General features: G+C 48.7%; 1 protein-coding gene across 1 annotated transcript in view; it reads right to left on the reverse strand.

The window, feature by feature from the left end:
- The window catches only part of SETD2 (SET domain containing 2, histone lysine methyltransferase), a 68,967-nt gene that overhangs the window by 5,611 nt on the left and 50,665 nt on the right, over window positions 1-12,691 (reverse strand). The window contains exons 13-18 of the mRNA XM_052808957.1: window positions 11,065-11,113; window positions 10,568-10,748; window positions 6,581-7,256; window positions 5,557-5,691; window positions 4,819-4,958; window positions 2,036-2,147 (exon numbers count right to left, since the gene is read on the reverse strand). Coding sequence (XP_052664917.1) covers window positions 2,036-2,147; window positions 4,819-4,958; window positions 5,557-5,691; window positions 6,581-7,256; window positions 10,568-10,748; window positions 11,065-11,113 — 1,293 coding nt within the window. The remainder of the gene's footprint in view (window positions 1-2,035; window positions 2,148-4,818; window positions 4,959-5,556; window positions 5,692-6,580; window positions 7,257-10,567; window positions 10,749-11,064; window positions 11,114-12,691) is intronic.

A 12,691-nucleotide genomic window follows, 5' to 3' on the forward strand; every position in this document is an offset into this window, starting at 1 on the left:
GCTCAGAAGAGCCCAACCTTCTTCTCACCATTTTGTTCTCATCAAAGGGATGTTCCCCAGTATCTCCAGGCTGGTCCACACCACTAAGCTTTAGCTCGTACAGCTACAGCAGCAAATCCCTCCATGGGGATGCACTTCACGGCTATTCCACATTAATAAAACCTCGCCTTAAAGCCTAAAATGAAGGTCTGTTTGCTAAATAGGTTCTCATGTCTCGCTCCACACGCCGATATCCTTAAACAACAATTTGCAACCCGAACCCAGAAGCAACAGGCAAGTGCAGAAAAACTAGGATCGACCCAAGGCAAGTACACGGCAAACCCTTCCTATCAAAGCAAAACACACTGTAGAAAACAGGCAAATTAGGAATATTTGTTGTTCTTTCTGCCTGAGTCATCTGGAGTGTTCAGAAAGCTGCATGGGGTCAGTTTTTAATGCTTTTGCTGAGCACGATAAAGTGAGGTATCAGCCAGAGCAGGGCAGCGCAAGGTTGCTGCACGCTACTGAACCCGAAGCTCACCGAAGGGATCCAGCAAGCCCCAGCGATCCCAGGACACTCGCGTGTTTATGAATCCTCCCAGTGCCGTGACATATTTGCTCCTTTGCCTGCCGAGGATTCCAGAACCGCAGGGGATGCCAGCAGGGTACGTGTCATGCCGACCCAGGGACAAAAATCATTTAAAAGGCTTTTCTGGATTTCTCTGCAGAAGTAAAGGCTCCTCGGCCGAGCGCCGTGTGCCAACTCTTAGCTCATTTTCTAATTAAATTTTTTACAGGGACATAAATATTTGTCAATAATATAGTTTAAGTGAAGTCGCCAGGAATCCCGGCTGAAGTACTTGGAGGCGTTACGGGGATTGGGTTAACCCTTAGGATCCTGGCAGCACATGGGAAAGGTGATGGCAGCAGAGCGGGACGTTCCTGGGCATCGTAGGACAGACAATGCCTTCAGTACCCACAGCAAAATCAGTCCTGGGTAGGTGGGTATCACCCAAGTATCGACAGAATTGCTCCCCGAGAGTTATAACCTGACAAACCTTTCTTTCCACAGCTCTTCTCTCTTCTTTTTAGGGAATCAGAAAGGTATATAGGGTAATTTATCTATAGGGGCTCAGCAACCGCTGCTCAGACTCTGCCCTCCCTGCTTTGCAAGGGCTGGCAGAGCTGGAAACCTGCGCTGATGGCAGACGTGTCCTCCGAGGAGGCTCAGCCAAGTTCCCTCCTGCCAAGCGCCAGGGTAGATGTGGCCGCAGAGGGACCTAACTGGAAATCAAGCCCCATTTGGAAAGCAGCTCCGTCCTCACAGGCGTTACCTTTGGCAGCAGGAGCAATGGAGATGCTGCAGCACTCACCGGGAAAGCAGAAAGGCAGCTGGTGGTGGAAGCCAACACAGAACTCCCAGCTCCTCTGCTTCTGCTGCTGCACCATTAGTTTTTCCTTTTTCAACGTTATCCCACCTCATGCCCCTTTTTTTGGCGAGTTATAAGGTCACCTCCACACATGAGGTTGCAGTGATGCTTGGCATCCAGGGCAGAACATCAGCTGCCCCCCAGGTAAGTCCTGCGTTCACCCAAGCTGCGGTCGGCACAGCCCGAGAGGTGAGCAAAGGAGCACCGGGGTCTTTACCAAGCCAGCATCCAGAAGGATGAGGCGGCGAGAGCACAACGAAAATCTCTGCTCGACTATTTGTCACCAGTGCAAAACCTGGCAGCAACAAAGGGAAGCTGCTCTTCAGCAGCTACCGGGCAGCACAGCGTATTTCATCAGGTATTTCACAGTGGCAAGAGAAGAACAACTTAACTCCGTTAATTCTCTACCACTATTTTAAAGCACAAAAAAATGGTGGCCCCATGGTCAATATAGCCACTACAGCTTATCTCAGGTCGCTGCTGTCCCTCCATCACCCTCCCAAGTCAGTACCAACCCCAACAACAGCCCCGGCGTTCACTACTCCTACTCTGCAGGACAGGATTATCCCCATGGTCTGTCCAAGAGACGTTAACGCTGAGTTTCTCTCGCTGACCCCCGTGCTTACCTTCATGGGGTTTTCGTCATACGTTGGGGTCCCGAGGTCCATTTCAGCTTCGTGTTCAAGGCTGGCGTCATCCCCTGGGCTGTCCCAGGTAGGAGGGTCCCACTGGGTTTGCCTGGAGGAAGACAGACAGACCATTGTCACTCTTAAAAGTAAATGGTACCTGCTTATCAATTGCTCCATCAACTGGGACATCACGTCTCCATCAGTCATCGAAACTCTTAACAGGGTTGTAACACATGGCCCTATCTTGCTATTAATGATGAGGCTGAGTAGGCTTCCAAGGTGGAGGAGGCTAAAGCTGAGCAAGAAGAACTTAAAAAACGGAATTTGCATGATTTTCTAGCACTGATGACACTCAATGTGGGATCAAGGGAAGTTCGTCACAGGCATGAAATAAATAAATAAAGGCAGTAAATAAAGAAGGTCAGTGATTCTGGCATGGAAAGATGGGAGACATCACAGCGGAGACCTTGGGAAAGGTATTGCTTCCTGCAGAGCAAGGGGCAGCCGTTGGTACCTTGAGCTAAGCGTTCAGCCACAGGTATCTCATCGTGGAAAGGACACGGACCACAGATCTTGAGAAAGACCACAGGAATGAGCAGGAGCTTGAAAGGATGGATGGGCAGATGACATGAAGCTCATCCATATGCTAGAAGAGGCTAAACGCAGGGCTAGAGCTCTTCTTGGCTCACCGCACGCGGGAAGCACCATTTCTGCAGAAACATCTCGGCTGAGATGGGAAAAGCCATCAGAGCCTGCTTGGGCTCGGCAGGCCAACGAGCAGGGAAGAGCCCCACCATGCTCAAACCAGGGAAGGATGGGGAGAACTGGTCTGGATTTCCTCCAGGTGGGGAAGAGGGGAGCGGGCAGCCATCGGCATCCGAGAGCAAATACAGGACAGTGCCGGGGAGGAAAACCACAGACCAGGGCAGGAACACAACCAGGAGAAATGGGGGCCAGCAGGACAGACCGCTGTCTTTGCAGGACTAGGGCGAGTATGGGACTCTCCATCAGGTGAGAGGACTCACTCACAAACAGACTAAACAAGAGGGATGCAAAGGACAGATCTTCAGACCTCGTTACGTTTGGAGGTCACCTAACGCGGCAACTATTTTCCATCTCTAGACTCTGTGTGAAGCCCTGATGTGCACTCTTCAGCTCAATACAAAGAAATCCTGAAAGCCTGCATCAAAAGAAGCCGCCAGTTTGAGTTTCTCGAGGTTTCTGACCTGTATCAGAAACCCTGTCCCACTTCAGGGCTTTTTACTTTTCAGGATGTGCTGGGGGGAAGAACGAAAGTCTTATTTCAATGAGCCTCCGTGTGCTTCATCCTGCTACTTAATTCTCCAGATACTGCTGAATATCCCTGACCTTGGACCGCTATTAATTTGATTGCCAAGTAGAATGAAATATTAAAACAAGACAGCATATCAACAAGTAAGATTTGCATCCTCTACTGGCCTCATCCTTTTGGAAAATATACAGTTAAAAGAAGGATTGAAAGAAATCTTCCAGCATGTGTTCCTCAAAGAAGTTCAAGATTAATTATATTCAATTAGTGGCTTCTCGTGTAGCTGCAGAAGATGCACGGAGGAGGCATTCCTTGCCAAGGGGGAAGGCTCAGTTGGGTCTCCTCATCTCCTTGCAAGACTTCCAAACCACGGCACAAATCACAAATTCCTGCTCGACTGTTTTCTTTTTCTTCCTGGAGTTTGAAGGTCTTCTGCTCTGCCCTTGGTGCAACTCTTGATGTGTAAGGTAGCAGGAAGGAGTCCAAACAGGAGACTGAAAAGGTCAATCGAAGCAGAGATATGTGCACAAGTAAAAAAAACTGACATCAAGACAGTCAAGACATGGAAGAAAATACTCAGGCTTAACCCTTTAGAGAGATGGATCCCCATACAGAAAAAAAAGTCCTTTTCAGAAGTCTAAAATTCATGATACTCATTTTAGATAAGTTCACAGGTATTGATCCAAAAAACCTGGTGCCTTCCAAAACTGATCGCAAAGGTGTGGGAAAAACACTGGGAAACTCTATTTCTTGCTCCAGAACAGACCAGAGGTTTGAAGATGGAAAAAAATGAGGGTGAGAAAACAAACCCTTTGATGCCGCACACCACGGATCATGGCTGATCCCTGAGCCACCAAAGACCTCCTGTTCATACGGCGTGCCCACCACAACGCTCGCACGCATGTTAAAGCCTCCACAGACGGGGGTTATTTGCCTGGCACTGCTGCCAGAGCCGCACGGGTGTTTCAGAGCGTGAGGGGCAGACAAGGTCTCTCTCCGCCTGTTAATTCTGCTGCCATTTCAGCACCATGTGGGGCATGGCGTGTTCTGGCAGAGCGATGGGAACCAAAGATGATGTCAAAAAAACTAAATCCAACTTGACCGAGATGCTGGGGAGAAAGATGTTGCTTTGATGGGATTTTTTTTTTGCAATGCGATGTCAGAAGTGGAGCTCCTCACCACCGTGTTATCACACCGGGTTACAACTCAATGCACAGCTGGAGTCATCATTTGTAAGGAAATTGTTTGCCATCATCACACTTCTGCTTGCAGAAAACGGGGCTCTACCCCCAGGCCACATTTATGGAGATGAAGGAAAGGTTTTGAGCAATCTCAGCCTCCCACCCACCCAACTAACAAGCAGCACCCCGCCAGCTGCCTAACGAGACACCAAGGGCTGACCATCCATTTCTCTTACACCCAATCCCTTTGCTTGAGCCATCAAACTCCAAGCCCAAAGCAGCCATCACGCTTACCTTGTTATCACACTCACCTTGTTACCACATGGTAGTAGTAGATCTTCCCCTCTGGATCTCGGGCTGTTTTCCAGTTGGGTGGGAGGACGATTGTTTTGGGTTTTGGAGGGGATGGTGGAGGCAAGTCCAGGAGGTTATTGGTCACCACAAGCTCTGGCTGAAAATAGCACAAAAGGGATGAAGAGAAAGACATGAGTGGCTGTGAGGTTGGTCAGAGCAGCCCTGACAGCTCTTTCCCCCAAGACAATGACTTTGATGAAGGTAAAACTTAAAAACGACATTAGTGTTGGCCCAGGAAGTAGCGAGGACAGTATCTTTCCCTAGTTCTTCATTAAATATCCCAAGCACCCACTCGACCACACCCTGAGCTTGTATTACAGCCGTTTTGCTACCCATGCTCTTAAATCCTCCATGGTGGATGCCATAACCACCATTTCTGATAGATGGGCTTCAGAAGTGAAAGCAGGACATGGAGCTCCCATGCGCCCACCCGTACACAGCCTCCTCAGATGCGCTGGCAGAAAGCCCGAACACAACACGATCTGGGCTCAAAACCCCCAAAAATATGTCTGCTGCCCACATCCAGCCTGGACAGCAGCATCCCAAAGGCTGCCAGCATGCTGCCACATGGGAAACTCCTCTGGCTGGTACCACCAACGCTTTCACAGCATCCAGAAGCCATGGCGAATCACGGAAACCCAAAGCAGATGTAGTAGACGAACACTCCCCATCTCTTCTGAGCCACCAAGCCTTACCTGCTGGATGGGCTGAGGCTGCCCAGCTGCGACGATCGTAGTTACTGCTGTCGGTGGCTGCACTATGACTCCCTGCGGATGAGCCGTGTAAATCTGCTGGCCCTGGATGTACTGGAGACCTGGCTGGGCATAACTCTGAAACAGAGCGCAGGGAACCACAAGTCAGCTTGCTTTACCAAAAAACCCTTCACTGGAAGACATGGTACAGCTTCCCTTACTGGGAATCAAACAGCAGAGGCAAGAAGAGGATAACAGTCCTCGAGGACTAGTGGAAGATAACATCCAAACCAAACAGCAATAACCAGTGACTGAGGCAGGGTTCAAGCAAACGATCTTCATATACAATCGGCCTATTTGCTACCCCAGGAGTCATACAATTGCCTACGTCTTGCTTTTAGGAAGAACTAGGCATTGCTGAACGCCAATACCCTTGTTAAGGAAGACAAAGTAAAAGGAGACAGCACTTCAGCATGGTCATTCGGAGCTCAAGGCTGAGCCTGATGGAAAGGGACATGTAATTCGGAGAAAACGGATAAAAAAGGTTGATCTGTTGGGTTTTTTGTTTGGTTTAAGTCATACATGAGCTGGTAGCTCCAGACCCTGCTTCCAAAGGTCAACGGAAGGCAAGCTCACACCTCCACGTTTTACTGCTTACTTGGTCAGTGACAGTGGAAGCTCTTACACAGAAATATCCATTCACCAGAATCAACAATCAAGAAAACAATCAAAAATAACTTTTATAAACAGGTTAAAAAAAGTCTCTGCAAGCTGTAAACTCCTGCTTGGCCCCAACAATTATGACATATGGCATTTGTACACGGAAAATACCCTGCCTAAATGTGCTTTTGTCAGACTCTTGGATAGGAATTTATCTGAGAAGTGCTACTTCAGCTTAATATTAGAGCAAAGTGGGATGCTCTCATATTAAGAACACTAGCAAAGACTGAGCAAATAAATTGTACCAGGCTGGTACTCTTCATTTTGTGGGTGTTTTGTGCCACACTGTGTCTGAAATGGAAATTACCTGTACAATCGGTGGGGTCGTCTGTGAGTAGGGGGATGTCACACCGTAAACGGTCTGACAGGTCTGTCCTTGGTAATATATGGCTGGTTGGGACTGGGCTGGTGAGTACTGCTGTTGTACAGCTACAGTCTGCTGGCTGGAATCCCAGACTCCGTAGCTCTGGCTCTGCACCGGTCCCGGTGCAGCCACGGGCAGGACGGCCACGTTGGGTTCTTGATGGACCACGGTATCGCTTTGTGCTACATACTGCGGAGTTGTAACCTCCATCGTTGTTGCTACATGTTGGACTACTGGTACCGGCTGAGGAGTAGTTAGGGTTGGTTCCACCGTGTGCCCAACCAAAGTCTGCGGGTGCTCGTACGCCGCCGGCGAGCACATCGAATCCATGGTGGGCGTGGGCAGCAGCACCTTGCCAGCGTTGGGGTTGCTGGGGTCTACGTAGGCTTGCATGGGGTAGCCAGGCGGGTAGCCGATAAAGCTGTGGTGGGGCGTGCCGTAGCCCATGGAGTCGTAGGGCAGGGGGGACGTCATCCCCAGGTTTTGCAGTTGCTGTTGCTGTTTCTGGGCTTCCCGCTGGGCAACCTCCTGCTCGAACAGCTTCCTGCGCTCCTCTGTGGACAGCTTGTTGCGATCCTTAAGCCGGACTTTCTTCTTCGAAGATGCTGGTGTGTCATACCTGGGAGAGAAAGAAAAGAAAAGGCTTTGTGAGACCTCAGAAACCTGCAGGTCCAGGGCTCCAGCAGTAAAAGGGCCACCACTGATGGTGGCAGACCTGGGGGGACCCAAATGTCCAACAGCAGCATCAACTCCTACAAACATTCATTCATTTTCAGCTGCTTGACCAACCGTGGCAACACATAGAGAGGAGAAACACCCACTGGTCCTGCTCATCCATGAGCAAGGAGCCAGGGCAGAGGACGAGCTAAGTGGTGCCACTGGATTTGCACACTTCAGTTCGGTGCTGAAGCTAATGGAGATGCAAAGATGCAGCAGAGGTAGTCTGGAGGACCTGCTAGGCAGCACCAAGATACCCGGAGAGGGGAAGCAACATCTCCAGGACCAACAGGGAACCCAAGGAGAGGGCAGAATAAGCAGGGTGCCCCCCAAACAGGCTGAGTACCTGTGCTGGAGACCCTCTGTCACGGTTTCCCAAAGCAGGACCACTGAAGAACGGTTTTGGAAGAGGCTCTCCAAACAGAAAGCACAGCTCTCACGACAGCATCTTCACCCCCAAAGACCAGGGCAGCTCAGCAATGGGGAAAGCACCCCATCTTTCTCATCTAAGGACCCTGCCTTAGACACTGCGTGTTTGCAGACATGCCAAAGAACAAGGGAATTACAAACAGCACATCTCTGTTTAGAGTTATGCTATTTACTAGACCACAGATTCAGCTTAAAAAATAATAAAGTGTGGATGGATTTTTTAAATTCTTTTTTACGAATAAGAATTTTCATCCCGAGATGCAGAGCAGCTGGAGGGATTTTTCCAAGGAGTTAAAGAAGAAAAAAAAAAAAAAAAGCCTAAGGACTTTGATCAAACCTCAACCATGGAAAATTTCAGATCAAAGGTGGATATTTTGAGAAGTTATGAGTGTGGTAAAACAGGGATTACAAGCAAAAATGCTTTGCAGCCCTAATATAATGGATTCTACAAAGCATCCAGTATATTCTCTATATACTCGCTTTATGTTCATGCGTTCCATTTACATATCAAAAGCACATTGCTACCAACAGATACACTTAAGATGTTCCCTCGCGTTCCCAGAGTAGCTGCAAGGATCTGTTAATGTGAACCTTATTGACGTGAAGAGTTCGATTTCAATAATTAAAGTCTTTCCTGGCACTGCCTGGAGAGTTTACATGAGAGGCAGCCGGCGTGAAGGGACGGGCAGAAGAAAACCAACGGTTTAGCATCAAGCAAGCCAGCAATGCTCTTCTGTCTGCTCTGCTCCTCTTTCCACCTATTTTATTATTTTGTCATATTAAATCCGTCATATAACCAAGGGGGACAGCCAGAGTGGGAAGAGCATCCTCAGGGAAGGATGCCAGCACCCCAGTCCTTCTCCTGGCGAGCACCACTCACTGATGAGGACATGGCTGCAGGAAGGAAGAGCCAGAGCAGGCGACTCCTTGCCCACAAAAGAGCTTGTTCTATTTAAAATAACACAAAAAATATGCTATTTATTCCATCCTTCTTCGTATCTCTTGACACACCGCCGTTACTCAGCTCCACTTCTAGCCCGAGACCTCAGTGATGCTTCCATCCCCCAAATGGCTAATTACAGTAGTATAGATTTACATTACAGTATTATAGATTTACGTCTTATTTTTTATCCAGATGTTTTAAAGTTTCCCAGCACAACTCAATACGAGGACAAAAACTTCCTCGTCTGGCTGACTCACTACCCATTGTTCCCTAATTACTAAGTGGCTTTAGATCCTATTTAAGAGGGACAACAGAAAACTGACTTCTTTAAAGGAAATTCCTCAGTATTCTTACTGCCTTTAACACGAGCTGAAGTCTCCCTGAAATGCAAGACGTGGAATATTTTCCTTCTCTTAATTAAGAAGCAACTTTCGAGGGAGGAAAACGAGCATCTGGTAGCAAGCAGCCGCTGATTCATGCACTGCGTTGGACCAGCCCTGCCACCACCATCACCTCTATCGCTCCTCCGGCCCCTGGGAAGGTTTGGCTGTGCCCGGTGGGGCGCTGGGGAATAACCCTGGGAGCCAGTGCAGGCTCGGGTGCTCTAAAAGCGCTGAATCTATAGGAAAAGGAAAAGGCAGCTTTCGGTGGCTGCCAGGGTTGTTGCAGCGATCCAATTCTCACTTAAAATCCCGAAGAACAGCTAATAATTAAAAATATTTTTTCCTTCTGCTTGTTCCTTGAACTGGCCAACTCATTAAGACAAAAGACGTCTACATTTCAGTTATCTAGCCTTCATCCTTACTCTTCAAAACACCCATCCCACCAGACCTTGTCAGCAGAAGTATTTCACGTGGAAGGGCACAACTCACGCTAGTGCAACACAAATGGGTTGCTTTCGTTTTCTACTTTATTTTCAGCATCTGTGCGCACTGTAATTTAAAGTATTTTGTACTTTCACTGGAGCTTGTAGACTTCATGCCTTGTTTCCCTAGACAACCTGCATTTAAAAATCTTTTTTTTTTATAAGATGTAAGTAAATTTGAAGTCCCCGCTCTCCCTTGTATCCATTACTTGCAAAACATATGCAGGGTAGGTGGGACTCCATCGGGTAACGGAGCACCCACAAAAAAGAAACACAAGGTAAAACCACCACAAGGTCTTTAAAGCTTAAGAGATGCTTTCTCAGCCAAGGCAGCATGATGTCGCCATTCCCAGGGAAGACAGGACACACGGCATCAGCTTGGTGGGGTCATACCTACCTGGACCACCTTCCTTGCGCTCAGTGGTTTGGGGGGATATTCACTCAGTCAAGGAAGTTGTTTTATGTTCGAAATCCTGTTTGGCTTGGGTACTGCTAGCTCTTGTACAGGTACAGGCTTGCTCTAAATTTAAGTTTAGAATAATCCCCAAGTGCACTGGGGAGAGGTGGATTACAAGAAGGGAGTGGGTTTTGAAGGACTCAGAAGACGTCTCTGCATTAGGAGGGCTATATCCCTCATTTCTGTGCGAGAGCTGGATATAGCTTCCCTTGTCACCCACCTAATTCCCAAAAAGTGCCTCAAGACAAAGGTGTAGGTTATCTGAAGACGAAGGTGTAGGTTATCCAAGAGGAGAGGCCACCTAACACCAAGGAGCCACCCAGCTCCAGCCAGGGAATGCATCTCACCACACACACGGGATTCCTCTACAAAAAAATTTCCTTCCCCATCCCTGGGTGTTTTCAAAGATCACCAGAACCATTTTTCCCAGAGTTTTTACCCAGGACTACTGCAGATCCGACACTCCCAGCCCAGAGGTCAGATCCTCAGCCCTGCCACCACTGCCACCAGACAACTTGCCTGTCCTCCGGCCTCTTCGTTCCTCGCTCATACGCCGAAGATGGAGGGGACAACGAGTCTCTCCGTCTCTTCTTCTCTTTACTCTGGCTCTGCCTCTCGGGATCCCGCTCTCTGCTCAGGATGGGATTCTTCGGAGTAGGAGTCTGATCCCTGTGGCCGGCTGTCTCTCTCCCACGGTCAGCTGTTGGGGAAAACAGGTAAAAGGGAGAGAACTTTCATAATTCAGAGTATTTCTAGCTCCCCTCTCTTGCAGTCTCAGTAGCTTCTGTCAGTCAACAGCATCTTCATTCAAACAAGTTATAGGTTGCCCCATATCAGCCTCAGGGCTACATCTCCCATCACCCACTGCTTAGATTATCTTCCATATTTACAGGAGCTGTTTTCAAGGAGTAGGAATGCCAAGCTATGAAGGCAGAACATCTCTTGACAACCCAGACTGGGAAAATTAAGTGATTTCATAGGAGCAGAGCGATACACGGGAAAACGTGAGTACATACCACTGTTCTCCTTTTCTGCTTGACTCTTCTTCGGGATCCGGTACACCTCCTGCAAAGCAAGCCAGAAGCAGGGTCAGAGTTTCAGCCGCTCACAAGAACAACCCCAATAACTATGGGGCTGCAAGAATCATAACACGGCACTAATAATTTAGCAATTCAATCACAATTTTAGAAGAAAGCGAAAAAGAGGGTCTCTATAAGCAAAGGTCTGGTTTTAGGCAAATTATTGCAGTGCTTTCTATATATTGCCTCTGATCAGCATTTCACGTTTGATGAGTTTGGGTGGCTTTTTGGGCCAAGTGCTACAAGCAGTGCTGCAGCATGTAAGCTGGCCCTCCCACCCACATGCTACGAGTACCTGAACTTGCAGCTCTGCCAGAATAGCAAGCAAACGATTTTTGCAATTAAACAAGCTACCCTCCAGGTGCAAAATTGTGCTTTTCTACCTCTTATTTTGTCAGCCCTGGTGTTCCCACAGTGACCACAGCCAGCACAGATCCCAGTTGAGTCTCGGTTTGTCGGGGTGTCTAAGGCCACTGATCCCTGCCCTGGCAAACACAGCTGAACACAGGCACCTGACCTGTCCTCTAACAACACCGCAGTGATGTGCCTGTCTACCACCAGCGCCTGAAGACCTCTCGTTGTACCCGTCCTGGTCTTCAAGGCAGTTTTAGGTAGTCCTGCGCAGAGCAAGGAGTTGGACTTGATGGTCCTTATGGGTCCCTTCCAACTTGAGATATTCTATGATTCTACAACAGCCGCAGTTTCACCACGTTGGAGAAAATAGAGACAGGGTCCACCATGTTTCCCATGATGTTCCCCAGATCCAATGCTTGATGTTGGAGCACCCTGAGGGAAATGAGCAGAAGGCCATCTCCCAGGTCTGAGTAAACCCCTTTGACCAAGCACCTATCAAAGGCTGCTGAGATCAGCTACCAAGGACCACCACCCCTTCTCCTACAGCAGACAACTCCGCACCCTGCTGCTTATCCTGCTCTGGGCTCCTCAGCACAGGAGAGACATGGACCTGTTGGAGCGGGTCGAGAGGGGGGACACAAAGATGATCAGAGGGCTGGAACACCTCTGCTGTGAGGAAAGGCCGAGAGAGTTGGGGTTGTTCAGCCTGGAGAAGAAAAGGCTCGAGGGAGACCTTATTGCAGCCCTTCAGTACTTAAAGGGGGCTTATAAGAAAGATGGGGACAGACTTTTTAGCAGGGCCTGTTGCGATAGGACAAGGGGTAATGGTTTTAAACCAAAAGAGGGTAGATTCACACTAGATATAAGGAAGAAATTTTTGATAATGAGGGTAATAAAACACTGGAACCAGTTGCCCAGAGAGGTGGCAGATGCCCCATCCCTAGAAACATTCAAGGCCAGGTTGGACGGGGCTCTGAGCAACCTGATCTAGTTGAAGATGTCCCTGCTCATGGCAGGGGGGTTGGACTAGATGACCTTTAAAGGTCCCTTCCAACCCAAACCATACTTTGATTCTATGATTCTTTTTTATATCGAGCCATATCACCCAGCTGAGCACCAGGCACTAGCCCTTGGAAGAAGCATCATGTCCCAGATAACCTGCAACTACCAAAGAAACTCACCCTTCCCATGCATTAAGCAGCCCCCCTGC

The sequence above is a fragment of the Harpia harpyja genome, chromosome 1 (genome assembly GCF_026419915.1).
Source record: "Harpia harpyja isolate bHarHar1 chromosome 1, bHarHar1 primary haplotype, whole genome shotgun sequence".
NCBI classification, from domain to species: domain Eukaryota; kingdom Metazoa; phylum Chordata; class Aves; order Accipitriformes; family Accipitridae; genus Harpia; species Harpia harpyja.